The 19,937-nt window shown below is 31.3% G+C and overlaps 1 protein-coding gene across 2 annotated transcripts in view; it reads right to left on the reverse strand.

Annotated features, from left to right (window-relative positions):
• Nucleotides 1–10,594: 10,594 nt before the first annotated feature.
• LOC143067388 (uncharacterized) overlaps nt 10,595–19,937 on the reverse strand; it is a 35,760-nt gene continuing 26,417 nt past the window's right edge. For both annotated transcript variants that reach the window (XM_076240617.1, XM_076240619.1), the window contains exons 2-9: nt 18,560–18,761; nt 17,793–17,974; nt 17,342–17,482; nt 16,710–16,795; nt 16,024–16,144; nt 14,174–14,254; nt 13,730–13,851; nt 10,595–11,707 (exon numbers count right to left, since the gene is read on the reverse strand). In XM_076240617.1, coding sequence (XP_076096732.1) covers nt 11,315–11,707; nt 13,730–13,851; nt 14,174–14,254; nt 16,024–16,144; nt 16,710–16,795; nt 17,342–17,482; nt 17,793–17,974; nt 18,560–18,761 — 1,328 coding nt within the window. In that variant the 3' untranslated portion in view covers nt 10,595–11,314. The remainder of the gene's footprint in view (nt 11,708–13,729; nt 13,852–14,173; nt 14,255–16,023; nt 16,145–16,709; nt 16,796–17,341; nt 17,483–17,792; nt 17,975–18,559; nt 18,762–19,937) is intronic.

Genomic DNA, 19,937 nt, shown 5'->3' on the forward strand with positions numbered 1-19,937 from the left:
CAATAAAGATTGGACTCCAATGCACATGTCACATGAAGTATTATACTCAAAACTCCAGTGTTGACAGCTGGCTAGTGGAACAATTGTTTTACTACTTAGACTGTGCAGTCCCGCTACATGAATAGAAAGAAGAACATGCTTACCAGATGTCATTTTAGTGTTATATTTAACATTGCCATTAAAGCGCGCTAGGTTTGGCTAGCCGCAAAACCAGGTTCAACCCACCATTTTTTCTTAAAATATCCTGTATCAAGTCAGGAAAATTGCAGTTGTTATCTTACAGTTCGTTTCTGTTTGTGTTGCATTGTCATTTTGGTGTTTTGTTGCACTTCAGTGTTTCTGTTGTTTCATTGTTTTCCTCTTATAGTTGATGTGTTTACCTCAGTTTTAGTTTGTAACCCAGATTTGTTTTCTCTCAATCGATTTATAACTTTCGAACAGCAGTATATTACTGTTGCCTTTATTTATTCAATATATGGATGGTAGAAGGGCAACGTAGGAATAACTTAAGACAAACTATAAGAGGCCAGCTGACTCCTATTTTCATATATGGATTCAGATGTTATACTGATATAGGTTACCTGTTGACGTAGACTTTAATCAATAATAGCAATATAAATCTATTATAATTCAAACATTTTTTACAGAGTTGTCATTCTTTGATTATTTAGCCTACATATTTGACCATGTAGTCTTTATACTTGCTCGGAGTACAATTTATTTTTTTTTTAATTTGCAAGTGTCATAATTTGCTGGATTTTTCAAGATACAGTTATTTTTATTGTCGAGCCTGCAACTTTTGTTGCAGAAAGCTCGACATAGGGATAGTGATCCGGCGGCGGCGGTGGCGGTGTTAGCTAACTTCTTAAAAGCTTTATATTTTAGAAGGTGGAAGACCTGGATGCTTCATACTTTGTATATAGATGCCTCATGTTACGAAGTTTCCGTCAGTCACATGTCCAATGTCCTTGACCTCATTTTCATGGTTCAGTGACCACTTGAAAAAAAAGTTCAAATTTTTTGTAATGTTGAATTCTCTCTTATTATAAGTAATAGGATAACTATATTTGATATGTGCGTACCTTGCAAGGTCCTCATGTCTGTCAGACAGTTTTCACTTGACCTCGACCTCATTTCATGGATCAGTGAACAAGGTTAAGTTTTGGTGGTCAAGTCCATATCTCAGATACTATAAGCAATAAGGCTAGTATATTCGGTGTATGGAAGGACTGTAAGGTGTACATGTCCAACTGGCAGGTGTCATCTGACCTTGACCTCATTTTCATGGTTCAGTGGTTATAGTTAAATTTTTGTGTTTTGGTCTGTTTTTTTCATACTATATGCAATAGGTCTACTATATTTGTTGTATGGATTGATTGTAAGGTGTACATGTCTAGCGGGCAGATGTCATGTGACCTTGACCTCATTTTCATGGTTCAGTGGTCAAAGTTAAGTTTTTGAGTTTTGGTCTTTTTATCTAATACTATATGCCATAGGTCAACTATATTTGGTGTATGGAAATATTTTATGATCTTTATGTCAGTAGCGCAGGTTTCTTTTGACCCTGACCTCATTTTCACGGTTCATTGCACAGTGTTAAGTTTTTGTGTTTTGGTCTATTTTTCTTAAACTATAAGTAATAGGTCAACTATATAAGTTGTATAGAAGCATTGTTAGCTGTACATGTCTGCCTGGCATGGTTCATCTGACCTTGACCTCATTTTCATGGTTCATTGGTCTTTGTTTAGTTATCTTGGTTAATGTTAAGTTTATGAGACAGTTGTAATAAAGCTTTATACTTAGGACTATCTACATAATCAATGATTAGTATAGAAGGCGAGACATTTCAGCGTGTGCACTCTTGTGTATCATATTTTACAATTTCTTATCTCGACATAAAGACAACAAAAATATACGGAGATATGGATATCTCATGATGAGTTTAGTCATTTAATCATTGTTATCGGACCTGGACATCATTTTTCATATTTTAAGGGGTAAAGTTTTAAATTTAATGAAATCAGAAGTATGATTGCCAAGGAGACAACCATCCATAAAGTGTCAATACTGAACTAGACACGAAAAACAAATTTCTATTCGATCTAATTTTCAAAATTGAGTAGGAATGCTAAGTTTTTATGATAAGAACTATACACCAGACACTCAACACGGAAAATAGATGAATGTCGGAGAAATCAAAAATTCTAATAAGGATAATTACGTTTTCAAAGCCTACATACATTCTTACTTGCTGCTCAGCACTACTACGAAAATGATATCGATAAACTCGAATCCAAAAAAGTTAAAAAGGCAAAATAAAGTATGAAGTTGAAGCATTAATGAATAAAATTCCAAAAGGTTTTGCCAAATACAGCTAAGGTTATATATTGCTGAGGTAAAAAGCCTTAGTATTTCAAAAATTCAAAAGTTTTGTAAACAGTTAGTTTATAAATATGGCCATATATGTCAGCACAGAAGTGTTGACTACTGGGCTGATGATACCCTCGGGGAATTAGAACTATAAGTTCTTGAATTGAAACCTTAATTGGATATAAAATTATAATTAGAGGAAGATTCAAATGATTTTTAGGCAATTATGTCTAAGGTCAAGGTAAAAGAACTGCAAAAATCACACTGAAAGTGAAACTAATTATTTCGATATGGAAAAGAAACGGTTGACATATCAACTTTGAAAACGGTTATTCGTGACTGAACCTTTTCACTACGCGAAATGCAAAAAAAATAGGAGGGTTTTGCAAGGTGGTACGACTAGTATGAAGGATAAGAAATCTTTTATTGCCACATGCCATAGTTGGGTGTGTTTGATCTGAACATAACATTTCTCTTACAAAAGGCCACCCACGGAACTACCAGAGAGTCGTTGCAATGGTTCTCTGACGTGAAGAGGGCTCAATGGTCTTCATACATCATGAGGAATCTGTCCTATTCCGAAGCAACTTACGATGATGTTGTTTTATGATTGAATTTAACGGTTTTTTCATATGTTGAGCTGTTTAACTTCAGTAACAGATAAGGAAAAGAGTTAGCAGTCACGAACATGGTCCATTGGCAATCATACCACACATATCCGTTCAATTAACAACGACACAAGAGTCATAATCTGCTGCCCATGACAGTGGCCGGTATTCCAGTGATTGTGATTGGTCGCTGTCTGTTCTGATTGTTTTTTCTTACATTTGTGAACTTATAGCATTGAATGTTTTGCTTCTAAACAACACAGTTCGACGAAGGGAAGGCAAGCTATAATTCTTGGTATTCCTCATATTTGCATAGTTTATTTATTCATTTGTCTATAAACCCCCAGTTCATAAGTTATTGATTAGTCTTTTGCAGACGAAGCGCGCGTCTGGCGCAAATATAAAATTATGTGATGAGTTTGTTCATACATTATGCAATAGTTCTTACACAAAAAGGCAATTCCCTCAAGCTAAATCTACACAAGACGATGCGTGTATGCTTTCGGCTTATATGTTCTCAATCATGTGCTTTCGTCCCGACCATTTCCGATTAAGATTATTTCATATTGGGGGAAAACAGGTATCGTGCGTTTCTCTTTGCTTGTCGATGGACTTTTGTCAATCACGTAGGTACCATCCACATAGAAGACATTACTAATACTTTATAAATATATGATTTATGTATTACGCAAAAGTGGTTTTAATTGCATTTATCAGCGGACTGTTTGTACTGTTTTATTTCCTTGTGCATTGTATCTTTAAAAATTAATCAATGTTCTATTTTTATTTATTTTATTTTTTTAATACCAATGATAAATAAATTACTCTTATAGACCACATAAATTCCTTTTACATATACCTGCCGACTTTGATTTCGCTGTACTTTACAAAAATGCTAAGGGTCCTTAATTTTATGTATTTTCATTTTCCTTGTTGTTTGTTATACACATCCCTTGTTTCTCTTCTTGTCTACACATTGATATAAATAACGTTAAACGTTAAGTAGGTTCCAGATATGTGCATGTTTTCCAGCTGCTTAGTAACTTTATAACAACCAACGCAATTTAATGATATAATCATTAATACTTTTGAATCTATTTTAAAAGTATAATCCTGTTTACCTTATCTGCGAAAACTAAAAATATCATTATGTTAAGACGACAGTTACACCTGCTCAATTTAAATACATACATGTAATAATGATTATTACCGCAGGTAATTTTATGCACATCAAAGTGAAGGATGTGTGCAGTTTAAATTCATACAGCTGCAAACTGATTGCATAATTTTATATTGAAGCACATTATTTGCACTTAAATAGACATATTTCAAAAAGATGCTATACCAATATAACCCTCTTTGAAGCAAATACTAATTTGGCCAAATTGTTGTTAAAGCCTTGATTTACCGGGTTATATAAATGACAAGCTATAAAAAATATTTTTTTCGGCTTTTGATGGTTTGCATTAAACATAAGAAATTGAAGCACTTAATATACGTATATTAATGAACGTAAATATGAATGATAATGTTGTATAACTGATTTATCAGTAGTCTTGTAATTATCTGAAGAAAAAAAATATCTGGTAGGTGTTTTGTTCTTTTGTTATTCCGAATTCAAAGGGTTTGTGCTAACATACTATCTTCTTTATTCTGGACATCAATTTACAATGAAAGATAAAATAAAAATATAAGTCATTATTAAACCTATTACTAATAGGACTACTTATATTAGTTCCATAAACAAAACATTATTTACCAACAACAGTTATCATATCAGTTGCATCTGTTAAAAAAAATGTTTTCTTTAAATATTTAGAAAAAAGAACGGCTATTCGAAATGCATCAATTCTATCTTATATCTGATTATGATATTTTGAAAGGGGGAAAGGATCCACATAACAAGTGATGCATTAAATAAAAGAGACGCTCACCATTCCAGTATCGCTCATTTTAGATTCCGTTCGATTTGTGTTTTTTGTCTTGACGTATATCTGCCGAATTGATAATGAGATTTGAACTTCGTTAAACAACTGCATCTAGCACGATATAGGTATTAAACATACGAAAAAAGTAGAATAACAAAAACACCGAACTCCAAGGAAAGTTTAAATAGAAATTCCCTTACCAAATGGTAAAATCACAAGCTGAATTACATCAAACGAATGGAAATCATATTCTTGGCTTGATACAGGCTTATCCTAATGTAGAAACCGGTGGATTAAAGCTGGTATTACGAATTAAGCGTTTTTTTCTTTCTCTAGTATTTTGGGAAAACCCTTAATTAATGTGTTTGATCATTTTCAAGCCATTTGGCTTCGTTACGTTTAAGTTTACTCTCATCAAAAATCACACAATTTCATTATAGAAAAATTAAGTCAACATAAAGGGGTCACTTCTAGTCGGTATTTAAGTCAACTTGCTACCAAAAGAATTGGTGTATATTTATTTGTCTATTTAGTATGAAGCATTTGTTCTAAGATGATGTAAACACAACTATGAATTTGTCCGGATTTTTAATATGATTATTTCAACTGAAATAACATGGTATATGATTATCATGCGTATTATCTTCAGTAGAAAACAAAATTAACTGAAGACAAAACTACGAATTATTAGATAAATGACAATCAGAAATGTCTACGTCGTTCATCGTTTTAATATTATTGTGCTCTGATATATGAAAATAATTAGATACAAATATTGATCGAAAGCTGGAGACATATAATGCCAGCAATCTCTTTGCGAATACTTATGCACCACATATTATTACATAACATGATATATTGGCTGTTTACTATTTATAACATTTCTTGTAAGATATGTTTCAAATCTGAAGAGTGGTTTACCATAATCAAAACATCAAATCAGTACGAATAATGAAAAATGTATACGAATTATACTTGTGTATTTTTAGACGTTTCAAAGACGTTTTGACCCGCTGCATTTGTATGCTCCTATTCTTAGCCAAGAGCCTGTTTGTTTTGTCTGGTTTATAAGTGGTTCTCGTTTTTATATAGATTAAATCATTTGGTTTTGTCCTGTTTGAATTGCTTTACACTAGTCATTCTGGGCCCTTTATAGCTTGCTGTTCTGTGTGAACCAACACCTTTATGTTGTACTTTGACCTAAAATTGTTTACTTTTATACATTGTGACTTAGATGTTGAGTTGTCTTATTGGCAAACATTCCACATCTTATGATGCACTACAGTTAAATGAATTATATACTTTTTAATCGTGACTTCCATGTGTGATCTCAATGCTTTTTTTTAGATGCAAAATGTTCATACATAACAAATCATGTCCGAAGGAGAAGGTATATGGACCTTTCATTCCCCCCACAAAATGTTTTGAAAATTCGTCTGGCAGATATAAACTTAGGCGACAGAAGTTCAAATTTCGCAAATCGACAAGGAAGAAACACAAGAGGATAATAAACAAAAACTGATGAAATCGCCTAAACACCAAGAGGCTCGATGCCGAATGCATCACCAATGTTAGTGTGCATCACCAACCATGCGAATTAAATCGGGAATAGAGTTACATTCGAAATAATTACAGGTCAGACGACTATACTGGTATCTTAAGACTTTATTATTAAGAATTATTTTGTGAGTTGAGACACCGACACATCAAATCGTTCAACCAATTCGTTATGGTTATTGTTAAAATTGTGTAGAGTCGATTCCAGTCGCTCTCTTTCATAACTCTGTCAAACTAGTCTTTATGAAAGGAGCTAGCTCCTTTTCCTGATATCCGTATACAAGTTACACTCGCCAGTGTAACTTATTAACTCAGATATATTCACAGAAATGTTAACACCATACTTTGTCGCAGAGATTATGTTACTGCTGAGAAATTGGAAGTTGAAAGTTGAAAAGTTTAAATCTATTCTTATATTGATTCTAGTTTGAATTCGTCCGTATGTGTCAATTTTGAAGAAAATATCAAGAAATCTGGGGGAAAAGTCTACTTTCAGTAGAAGGCTTAATATCAAGATCACTGGAATACTGTGTATTCATTATAAGTCGCTTGGTACCGATTTTCGTGAGGAACGGAACGAGTTGGATTGTTCAACTCGGAAAAAAAATTACCATACATTTCTATATTAATGTATATATAGACTTTGTAAAACCCCGAAATAAAAGATCCACAAAAACACATTTTCTCAATTAACGAAAACACAGCTTTTTCGATCCACAAAAATTTGTACCAAAGAAAATACACGAATCCGTGGGATATGAGAGGTAAGCATTTATTGAAGTGTGTGATAATAAGTGACAGAAAATCGCCAAAAAATTTGAAAGTGAAATTAAAGAACTTTGCTTACTTGTTTTTTCTTTTAGTTTTTAAATTTTGTGTGTGTGAATCCTGCCTCACATAATTGTTGGCGTATGTTTTTTTTTTTGCACTTCGGTAGTCCTGTTGTTCCTTTGTTTTCCTGTGAAGTTGGTGTGTTTCCCTGGGGATTAGTTTGTAACCAGAATTTGTTTTCTCTCGATCGATTTATGACTTTTGCAAACTGGTATACTACTGTTGCCTTTATTCATGTAAGTACACCAACAAGTCGGCCATTCGTGGTGGAGAAATAGTGTTTCATTCGAATAATATAATGTCTGTATTTCTTCCAATCTTATCCATCTTAGAGCGTTAAAGTGTTGAGAGAAAAATACGGCCTCCTTTAGAAATCTGGTCAAATAACACTTAAGAAATATAAATAAATTGAAAATGGAAATGGGGAATGAGAATGCATCTCTACGGAGATATTCTATTGCAAGTTGGGGTTTCTTCCAAATAATTAGGTTTTTTCAAATGTGTTCGAACAAACAACATAAAATATATTTCTTTTACAAATTTTATTTTTCTTCACAGAAAATGCACAATAAGTAGTTTTGAGCAGACAATAATGATATCCAGCAATGCATTGTCAAGCAAATTAGGTACCAATAATGAAGTCTACTCTCAAGCAAAAGAAACTTTTACATATATCATAATATTGGTTAACAAACAGCTTTTAGGGTTTAATATAATTAAGTTTGGAATACAAAAATGGTATCGTACAAGTTAATTTTCTAATGAATTTGTCTGCTGTCATCAATTGAGATATATAAATGTTTTCATATATTATTTTTTTTTATTTGGACTTTATTACATTTTGCTACCATATAACTTCACAAAAGAAAAAATACAGTCAAGTTATTGGAAATTTTGTATAAAACACAGAAAGACTAGACGGCAGACGGCAAAGTTAATCACTAAACCAAATTACTCCCATTAGAGACTGATATCAAGTTTCCAGTATTTTTCATATTTGAAATCTGTATTTTATTGTCATATTTGAATTATTGAATTTATTCTTTTCATATGAACAACCAACTTGATGTGAGAGTTATGTGAATATCTAATTTATATTTTTCATCCTTTATAATGAAGTTTGATACAATATCGATAAAGTAATACACATTATGAATATATAAGAAGACAGACTAATGTATATCAAATAAATGTGACAATGTATGTTTTGTGTCAGTTGCAAATAAACACAATAATATCATATGTGGTGGTGTAAGGAGTGGAACTTGCCAGCATATTTTGTGTACATATTACTGAAATGAACTTATTTTTCGAAATTCATTGATTTATTCAGGTTACTCAAATTAAAAAATAGAAAGACTATTTTTAATCAACGCATCTAGTTTTTCTCAACAGTTTTCTTTGTCCTCAGGAAATTAAACCCCAACTTTTTTCACTGATTAATACTTGGTATTCAAAGATAATTTTCTTAACTTGCTAAGTAGACTATTTGCATTTGTAATTAACCCTCTAGGAGATATACAATTGATATATTGTAATTAATGTGCATTAAGATGTAAAAAAAACAATAAATATCGGGCAAATATTGACTAGTTTATAACAGCGACTAAATGATTATACATACTACTTAATTTTGTATTTGTATAATGCAACATTTTGCATATTCATAACAACTACATCACATAAATATTGTTTGCAATTAAATACAATGAAAATGTATCATATACATTAATGTAACAATGTGTGCATGCTATGATCTACTCAAAGCAATTTTATACTTTTCAATAAAAATCAATATCATTTCTTGTGTGTATTTTGGCATCAAAGCAATGAAAACTACATGTGCAAATCATATAAAAAGTGCATTTTTCTACATTCCTAGTATCTAACAAAATATTATCTCTTACTTTTATCATAGAAAGTTTGGGAAACAAAATGTTTCAATTTTTTATGGTCTATATTTCAACGTTTCTTTATCAACAACATCTTAAGGCATCTGATTCATTAAACCTTGTTTCCCTTGAACTCTTTGTGCAATGTGTTTTAGTGTCTTTCCACTCAATAGAATTTTTACAATATGAAAAATTCGCACTACTATTATTGTCTTATCAAATGAAATATATAAAGTAGCGATACACTTTTGCATTCTAACTGGAGGCTTTTCTACTTTTTATCAGAGTTTGCACATATACACATATGCACATATGAATACCGTTCTAAGTTAGGCAATTCCCAACTTATGGGAATCCAATAAAATGTTTAATATAAAAATCTAAATGCCTCATTAATCAGATAAAGTAAATGTCTGAACTATTTTGCAATCATATTTCAAACCCTATAAAACTACAAGTATTATACTAATATTCATGTAATTTATATTTAATATTGGAATATAAATATTGCACAGTTCTTGAGTATTATCACAAGAGAGAAAATATTACTAATAAGAGTAAGAGCTATTACTACAAGAAGGTATATTCTTAATTTGGAATTGTTTTATTGAGACTAGAGATGAACTACACAATTGCTTGTCTATACATTTCTATAGTTATAAATAGTTATTATAGCAAAAACATTTCAGAAATGAAAGAAAGTTAGGCACTGATGTTTTTAAAAGCAATAATAATGAAAATAAAATATTTTAAAATATGGTATATTAAAATTATCTTTATATATAAATATATTAGAAAATAAAGTAAAAAAGATTTTTTGTAAATACAAACTAATTCAATTATAAAATGCCAAAATGTAATAATTTAGGCAAAACCTTTAAAAAGCATTTAATGTTGTCATGACAACCATTTGCAGCACTTTCGAAATGATGACCATACTTGGTGATGAATGAAAATAAATGTATAACTATATATCATATCAAAAAGTGACAAATAAAAATATTTATAAAATTTTATTAGAAAAATGTAAAGGAACATTCACAAATCTCACCAACTCCTTCAGATTATGTGAACTTCATACTAACATTAAAATTCACGTATACTAAATTGAGTGTAAATCTATGAATTGTCTCCTTTAACATTTCCTAATGATAGTACATGGATCTCACTTAACACTTTAAGCATTAACACAACTCAACAGAAAACAATAAACCATGATGAACAACTTTTGTAGAGGTCTTGCTAGACAGAAACCATCTTTAAGATCATATACAAAAGAATTCTGCTAACATTGAAGTTTACTACTAGGCGGTGTATATATAATCGGAATAGACTTTATGTTGTACTTATTTATCTGTATTCAGTCTTAATATCATAATACTAGCATAATCTTTTTTCAATATTTACCTCCTTTTACATTCCAATTTTACTGATTCATTCTGGTCTCTGTAGATATTGGTCCAAAATCTATATTTACATACATAGTAGTAATAATCAATTACACATTTCATCGCAAGTTTTATCAAAAAGTTTTTGGTCCAATATATCATGCAAGAAGATCTTCAGTATATAAAACAAAGAAAACAAAGACAAATGGAAGAAATTCAAAATAATGTAAATGGATTTAAGAATGATTTGATCTCACATAGTTACACATACAGCTCCTTAAAAATACAACCTTCATCAATAATGTAGCTCAAAATTTATCATGTGCATTAATTTTTTCTACAGAAATTCTTTTTAATTTTCCCTACCAGTAACTGAAATTCATGTTTGCACTTTATTAATACACTAAAGTGTGAATTTGATAAGCATTTTTAAATTCCCTATAATACTTTGTAATACTGCTTGGATTTTTCCGACAAAATATCACATGTAAAAAAACTTAACAGATAATTTTCCATAGATTGAACGGAGAAATATTATTGGCATAAGTCCTAAACAATACAAATATGTATCTTAAACATAAGTGTTGTTGTTTATTATGCTTAAACATGAATTAGATTCGTACTCAGCATTCCTTCTTAGAAATGAATAAATTAATAAATATACAAGTACATGATAAATAATGAACATCCATGCTTACTTTGTCCTTTGAATAATGTCAAAAATATATAATATGAATGTGTTACTCTTTTTTCTCCTCTGTTGAACCTTCATCTGCTTTTTCCTCTGCTGGTTTTTCTTCTTTTTTCTCTTCAGACTTTTCTTCTGGTTCTTTTTCTTCTTTTTTCTCCTCATCCTTCACATCTTCGATCTTTTGGTCTTCTTTGGTTTCTTCCTTTTTAAGATCATCCTCCTCTCCACCCTCTTTTACGTCACCATTTTCCTTTGGTTTTTCATCCTCACCCTCTTTTTTTTCTTCTTCCTCCTTTTTCTCTTCTTCTTCTCCTTCAGTACCAGCGTTTGGACCCTTGTATTTCTTAGTTTTCTTCACCAGACCAACTTCTATCAGACTGTATGCCATATCAATCAGTGTCTCTTTTATTTCTTTGGGGGCTATTCCTAATACATCTTTCATCTATAGATTGAAAAAAAAAATCTCAATAACTAAGGAGATGATTTTCTATAAGAAATATTATTGTGAGATCTCATATGTACGCAAAAATTTGATACACAACCGATAAAATATGTGGAAAATTCCAATATTCTGCATTAACTGTACGTATACATTTTCTGCTTTTATAATGATTACATCTGACAATTTTTAGTGAATAGCCATAAATATAATGTATTATGTTGAAGATTTTTATGATGCCATATGTTTAACCAATATACTGACTCCATTAATATACTGTGGCATTGATGATGAAACATCTGCTGTGTGGATTAAGTTTCATCCCTATTAGTGACAACTTAAACAGCTGAAGATGGTCATGATTTTGTCATCTTTTCTTTCTATTACATTAATATGATATGATTTATCAATGAATGAATCATCTCGTCAAATCAATGTCCTACTAACAACTGTCTGTGGTCAGATATCTACAACGATTCTGCTTTCACAATAGGATTGTAAATAAATGGAAATGAAATTGAAAGACTGCAACCAAACAATATTTTAGAACTATAAAGACAACAAAGTCAATTGAATTCAAAGGTAGGATACCAGAGCATGACATGAAAGAAATATTTCGATTCTATTAGGGAAATTCTCAACTTTTTTTAGCTGAAGCAAACTATATGACATGCTCAAAAGGCAGCGGAATTGATTTGATGAAGCAAACACGTTTTAAAATACCAACTGTTTAATGATTACAAAGTGTACAATAAACATAAATACTTTTGAATAGAGTTTATTGAATTTCTTCAGAAATGTAAATTTTCACTGCATGTACATACGTTAAATTGTAAGAGAAGATTGCAATAATTTGCATTACATCGATGACTATTTTATGTATTGAGATTTTTGTTTATTTTGACTTTCAGTTTAGAATATATAAGCTATATATCTAACTTTGTGAGATCCATTTGAGTAGGAAAATATTGAGCAAACGAAAAAGGAGAGCATGTGTCTTCGATGTGTTTACAGTCTTGTCCTTCTGAATACATAAAATAGTCCTCGATGTAATGCAAATTATTGCAATCTGCTCTTACAATTTAACGTATGTACATGCAGTGACGTATTATATTATATGTGACGCTCTTCTTATGCTTTGTCAAGAAGGTCATTTCTAATTTCATTTAAACAATTGGAACACCTGCCTAACGTCACAAATAAAATTACTTTGTACTCTGCAGGACATAAAAAGTTACATGTGACTCCAGTCGTGTTACTCGTTACTATGTATGTTTGCATTTGCTTTTGTTGTAATTCAGTAATTCTGTTGTGCTGTAGTTTTCGTCTAACAGTTGATGTATTTCCTTCGGTTTTAGTTTTTTTTAAACACGGATTTGTTTTTGCTCAATCAAATTTATGACTATTGAACAGCTGTATTGAACTACTGTTGCCTTTATTCATGCAAGTGAAAATCCGGGAATAAGTCGACTTCGTTTATGTCACAAACGAGGAAAGGGAATATGATTGTAGTTGGAACATATATAACATGTTAACTTTATCTTTTTCGTTTATTTTGGTATGTGAGCTGTTTTATGCGTTGCTTGCATTTAAAAAGGCAGAAATATAGGTAGTAAATATTGTTTACAATGAGTTGAAGAATTGCTTACCAGTAAATTTCACAAACTCGTTTCAAAATTGATCTTTTTGACAGCCAAAGTTCACAACTACATGATTTGTCAATTACGCACGGTACATTATTAAATCCTGTCTGGTGATATTTATTTCAAAATGAGATATAATAGCCTTATTTGACCTGTAGTTTCTAACAAGTTAAAATGTTAAATGAAATGAAATTATTTTTATCTTTATAATGTGGACGTGGAGTCATTTGCTGTCTTACTTTAAACACCAGGACGTTTGTTTTTGCTGACACTTTTTTATATTTTCAAACAAATTCTTATTTGTATTTACTAGTAACCAAATATGTAATTATGAATGTGAGTAAACTAATGAATATTACAACTAAAGAAAAAATGAACTTACCCTAGAATTGTCAAATTTGTACACTTTGCCAACATTTGGTAAAATCATCTTTATGGTTCTATCAAACAAGCTTGTCATCCACAAAATGGGGTTAGGACAATTTGCAGTTGGAACATTGTATCCTAAAATAAAAGTTAATGCATTTTCTTAAATACATTGCATTTTTACATATAAATGCTGATGGTCGGCATATTTATAGAATGGTATGTATCATGATTTTTAGTATTTTCTTGGAAGAAGGGTTTGAGTGTCCCTCTGGTATCTTTCGTCCCTCTTTTATGGGGAAACAATAGTATTTTCTCTGTCAATACAAAAACTGTCATAATCATATTGTAAGCTTAAAATGAAGTTAGAGGAATATTGTTGAACATTATAAGAAACACCACTGCTCTTACAATTCTTTTTTTTTTTGCATAACTATAAAGTCTGAAAAGTTTTGTATACCTTGTGGTTTGAATTCTTTAGCTAAAATCTGAGCTATTTCTTTCATCCAAATATTCTGGTTAACAATCAGGTGTCTTTTACCTAAAAATAAATATATTACACATAAATATAACGGTAAATTATCCTATCGCTCTTTTTCATAGTTTGTTTATATTCTAAATTCGGTAAATTGATCTTGTATTATATGCAGATTTTATGAATAATTATACGATACATCTTTGTAAGTGACATCCACTGAAAAAACGGCACAGTTTGTCATTACTTCTGCATGGATACTACGGCTTGGAAATCCTACTTTTTGATTTGGCTGAAGATAATTACTGATATAATTAACTGCTGTTTAGTCATTGATTCTAAAATAGAATAAATAAAAGAAAAAATACAGAACTAAGAACAGCCCACACAAAATTCGATTGAAAACAATAAGTTGAACTCTGAATCCGCGGTGCATTTCAGGCTCTACACGTTGCATCCGTCGTTTTGGTCATGGCCTGTATAAGTTAACCCGTTTTCCACTCCCTGTATCCATATGCATCAGGTTTTCAGAAATAATGATTTTGAAGACAGTATTGGTGTGCATTAAACAATCTCTCTTTTGGCAAATTGTGTTTGGAAGAGGTAATTATTTATAGTTCAGTACCCTTTCCCATTTTCAGTGGATTATTCTGTTTAATGTAATGGTAAATGAATGGAATTATTTGCCTTGAATCATCCCTGTTCCAAATATTATTAGTCATCAAAGGTACCAGGCTTATAATTTGATACGCTAGACGCGCGTTTCGTCTTCATAAGACCCATCATACTTTTCCTAGACATACTTAAAGTGTAGCAAGAAATGGTTGTTGATACTGTAACATATAGGGGTAATTGATGTAAAGTTTCAGACAGTGTCAAAAAGCTATAACTAATTGAAATATAGTCGTGTAATTCTAACATTCTTATCCCACTTACAATCATATTAAAATTAACTTTTTAATCACAAATACTGCCATGAATTTTAAAAGTAATATGACGCTCTATTTATATATCATTTTGATCCTCTCTTATACTATTTTTGGACGTAACTTTAACGTGTTAAAAGTTGTAAGCATTTTGCAATAAGAACTCGTTTGTTATTTGATATACTTGCAATTATCCAATTAGGCAAATGTATCTTCTAAAACATATTTTGCGTTTATCAATGAATATCAAAGATTGTCACTTCTTAAGTCGTCATAAGAGGCTGTAAAGATCATGTCACTCCTTAGGTCGTCATTAGAGGTTGTAAAGATCATGTCACTCCTAAGGTCGTCATTAGAGGCTGTAAAGATCTTATCACTTTTTAAGTCGGTGTTAGAGGCCACCAATAACGTATTACATATAAGCTCGTAAGTCTGGAGACGGATTTCTATAAGAGCACTGCTCTTGTTTCCTCATCCCTGAGTTTTGAATCATTTGTATATTTCGTATTTATGTCTTTACCCTTGTTGTTATACGTACACTCTAAACACACAGCCTAACATTTGTTAATAGAAGAAGACCGAAAGAAACATGGCGACACACAATAGAAAGTGAACTGAGAATCATGGGAATGACATAGGGAGAGGCAGAAAAAAAGACACAAGACAGACAGCAGTGGGAGGGCGTTGGTGAGGCATCATTGGCAAGTGCGCCGGAAGAGGATAAAGGAAGTAAGTAAGCTCGGCGTTCAAAACCAAACCTGTAGGTCAATGTTAAGTTGGGAAAATAGCCGTGAAGATAAGTTTTTTGAATACTCCATATATTTAAGTATTCCTGGATATTGTTGTTTTACATTTTTCAACCTACCATATTCCTTTAATAGAAAAAAGATAAGTATATATGGGACAAACCTGCTGCTTCTTCCAGTGTCATGGCTTTAATATGGGCAGCAGCCACGTCTCGTACATCGACAACTGCGAAGTTAAGTTTAGCACAGAATGGTTTTTCTCTTTCCAAAAGTCTTTTTACAATCTAAAATATTTAATGTTTGGAGTTAAGGCAAACGATGATAATATGTGCATTATCAAATAAAAACGTATATTATCTTATAACAGTTAACAATAATATATCTATTGATAATTTGTTACTTGAATATTAATAAACTGTTTCTCATAAAAATTGTGTATGATTTTCAAAAACTTTTCATCATATTTTTTTTATTATGCTACAATTCAGTTCGTCCATATAATGATTTTTCCTTCAGCAGTTTACTTTTCCATTTTGATATGCAATGTTTTGTTTTCAAAATCTAATTTCTAATGAAAATAATTTTGAGCAGAACGAACTGGAATTATTGTTTTGGGAACTGCAAGGTGTAATAATTAATAATTGTGGATCCTAGATTACTATAGTGTTCATATTAGTAATGGATTGCGAAAATACGGATGTTATTTGGTTAATATCAAATAGTCAATAAATACTCAGGAGAAAATGTGACATTAACAATGAATGTAGAATTATTCCTATATCTGAACTATATATAACAATGAATGTAGAATAATTCCTATATCTGAACTATCATTTTAAAGTTACAAACCTCTAGGCTTGTACATTGCGATCCATTTATAACGGGACCCATCACATAAGCTGGATTAATTACTGCTAGTTCTATCTTATCTTCATCTGAAATAAACCATTACATGTTAGAAAGCAAATATATATTAGGGTTTTTTAAAAGAGAGAGGAGATGCCAAGGGAGGAATCAAAAATCTTAATTCTATTAAAAACAGAAAACAACGAAGAAAAAACGAGGAAAGGATAAGTACTGATAATAAAACAATACAAAAAATACTTAAGAAGAAAAAAGAAAGAAGGGAAAGTATATCTAATTTGAAATTGAAACAAATGTTACATAATATGTAATCTTGAAAAATTCGAAAAAGTTTGTTTTTTTTAAGAAATAGCACTGCATTCTAACAAAACAGCTGTATACATGTTAAAATATACAAATTTAAAACCTAGAATATTTACTAGAGTCGAGAAGCATAGAATCGTTCACAATATTTTCGATTAAAAATTCAAATGAAGAATTGCACTAAATTCATAAGAAGATGGTTCAATATTTAAAGAACTTGATGCCAACTATCCGGTTAATTGTCTTATTTTCCATTATCAAGTACTTTATATTGTTTATCCTTTGTGTTGTCCCATACATATAACTATGTTTACCTGGTAGTTCTTTGACATAATCCCAGGCTGCTTTTTCTGCTAAAGTTTTACTTTTACCATAGGCATCTAATTTCTCTGGATCTGTCCAATCTTCTTCTGTAAATACTTTGTTTGGATCGGCTGCTAACGCTGCTGGACCCCCTGTACAAGATATAGAATTTTATTGAACGAAAATTAAAAGAAAGAAAAATAATTCGGGCAAAATAGAAGGGAAATTATTGGCTCTATTATGTAAGCTGCCACATATGAACCTTGGCTTTTGTTTAATAATTCATTTGTAAAGATATTTAGATAGAACTCAAACTGTAATTGATAAGACGGGATACAGTGTATTATTTCATGGGAAAAAATGTCTACACGCACATAACACACCCAAAAACATAGATTTATTTAGCTTATGAAAGTTATAGAAACAAATGTCAAAAATACAAATGTAAAGCCGAAAACCTACATCCCACAGCAACGCAGGAACTTGTTATAACTACACGTTTGACGGATTTGGCTTGGACACATGCTTTTAGAACGGCTTGAGTTCCTTCGACAGCAGGCTGAACAATCTCGTTTTCATCCTTTGGACTTTGTGCTGGGAACGGACTTGCAACGTGTATAACATTCTTTACGTCTTTGACGGCCCTGAAACATAAGAAAAATGTTATTACTGTTGATAGATAAACAATATAGATAGGAAACACATGTGGAATTATTTTGTAATTATTCGAATCAGAAATGATAAAATGAACACAACTTCTTATTTTTATACAACTTCATAATTCAAAACACTCGTAGGTTAAGAAAGAGACAAGGACGGAAAGTGTCTACATCATAAGGACTTGTTGAATGGGTTAATGTAACAATTGTATTAATTACACCACCTTATCTTTCTTCTTTCTGAACTTGTTAGAAGACTCTTTGATCTAACATAGTTGACGTTTTTCTGAGTGCTTGAATCTGTTAAAATATGCAACTTATGACTACCACATTTTTTCTACGTGTTAATGTCAAACCAACATACTGAAACAACTTTCTGCCTCCCCCACATACACTAAAGGAAAATTAAAATATGGACAAACATAATTTTCAAAATGATTAGAGAAGATTCCAATTCAATTTTACGAATTGAGGCATTTTTTTGGCCGGTTTATTTTCTGCCCATCTAACAGTAAGTTGAATTCATATTACTGTCTCTTGAAATTTCAACAACTTAATGACTTTACTTACGCCTCCCATGATTCTGGCTTCGTGAGATCTGCTTCAACTATTTCAAGTTTATGTTCCGCTTCTGGACAGAGTTCATTGAGACGTTTAACCTTTTCCTCATCCTGAAAACTCCTCACTGTCCCCCTCACTTGATAGCCATCCTCTTGTAATTGTTTAACAATATGTGAAGCAATAAAGCCAGTGGCTCCAGTGACTAGGACTACTGTAAGATAAACAATAAAATTCTACATAGAAACTTATAATGACAGCATGTGAAACTTCGACAATAAAACTCTACATAGAAACTTATAATGGCAGCATGTGAAACTTCGACAATAAAACTCTACATAGAAACTTACAATGGCAGCATGTGAAACTTCGACAATAAAACTCTACATAGAAACTTACAATGGCAGCATGTGAAACTTCGACAATAAAACTCTACATAGAAACATACAATGGCAGCATGTGAAACTTCGACAATAAAACTCCTCATAGAAACTTATAATGGCAGCATTTGAAACTTCGACAATAAAACTCTACATAGAAACTTACAATGGCAGCATGTGAAACTTCGACAATAAAACTCTACATAGAAACTTACAATGGCAGCATGTGAAACTTCGACAATAAAACTCTACATAGAAACTTACAATGGCAGCATGTGAAACTTCGACAATAAAACTCTACATAGAAACTTACAATGGCAGCATGTGAAACTTCGACAATAAAACTCTACATAGAAACTTACAATGGCAGCATGTGAAACTTCGACAATAAAACTCTACATAGAAACTTACAATGGCAGCACGTGAAACTTCGACAATAAAACTCTACATAGAAACTTACAATGGCAGCATGTGAAACTTCGACAATAAAACTCTACATAGAAACATACAATGGCAGCATGTAAAACTTCGACAATAAAACTCTTCATTGAAACTTATAATGGTATAATGCATATCAATATAACATAAAAACATATATGTATATATTATACATTGCAATACAAGTCTTTTTTATACATATCTATTTGTGTATAAAAAAAAGAGTACAATACAAAATGTAAGTAATAAAAAGTAATAAAAAAATACCAAAACCAATAAATATTTAAGATTGTTGGAATATACGTTAAGCTTTGTATTTTTCATTGTTTCATAGATTATTAAAGAAAACTCAGCCGCAGAAGACTGCGTAACAGGAGCATATTATACGCAATATTAATTACAATAAAAATTACAAGATTTTGTTACCCTTTCTTGCACTTTTAGAACCTACATATGTTTTACTTAATGATGAATGCAAAAACTGCTTATCACAATTACACCAGTGAAAACATTGTTTTTGACTGCATTTATAGCTTTGTATCGAATATGTCTAAGTATTTGAAGAGGTTGTC

This window comes from Mytilus galloprovincialis, chromosome 3, assembly GCF_965363235.1.
Source record: "Mytilus galloprovincialis chromosome 3, xbMytGall1.hap1.1, whole genome shotgun sequence".
Classification (NCBI taxonomy): Eukaryota; Metazoa; Mollusca; class Bivalvia; order Mytilida; family Mytilidae; genus Mytilus; species Mytilus galloprovincialis.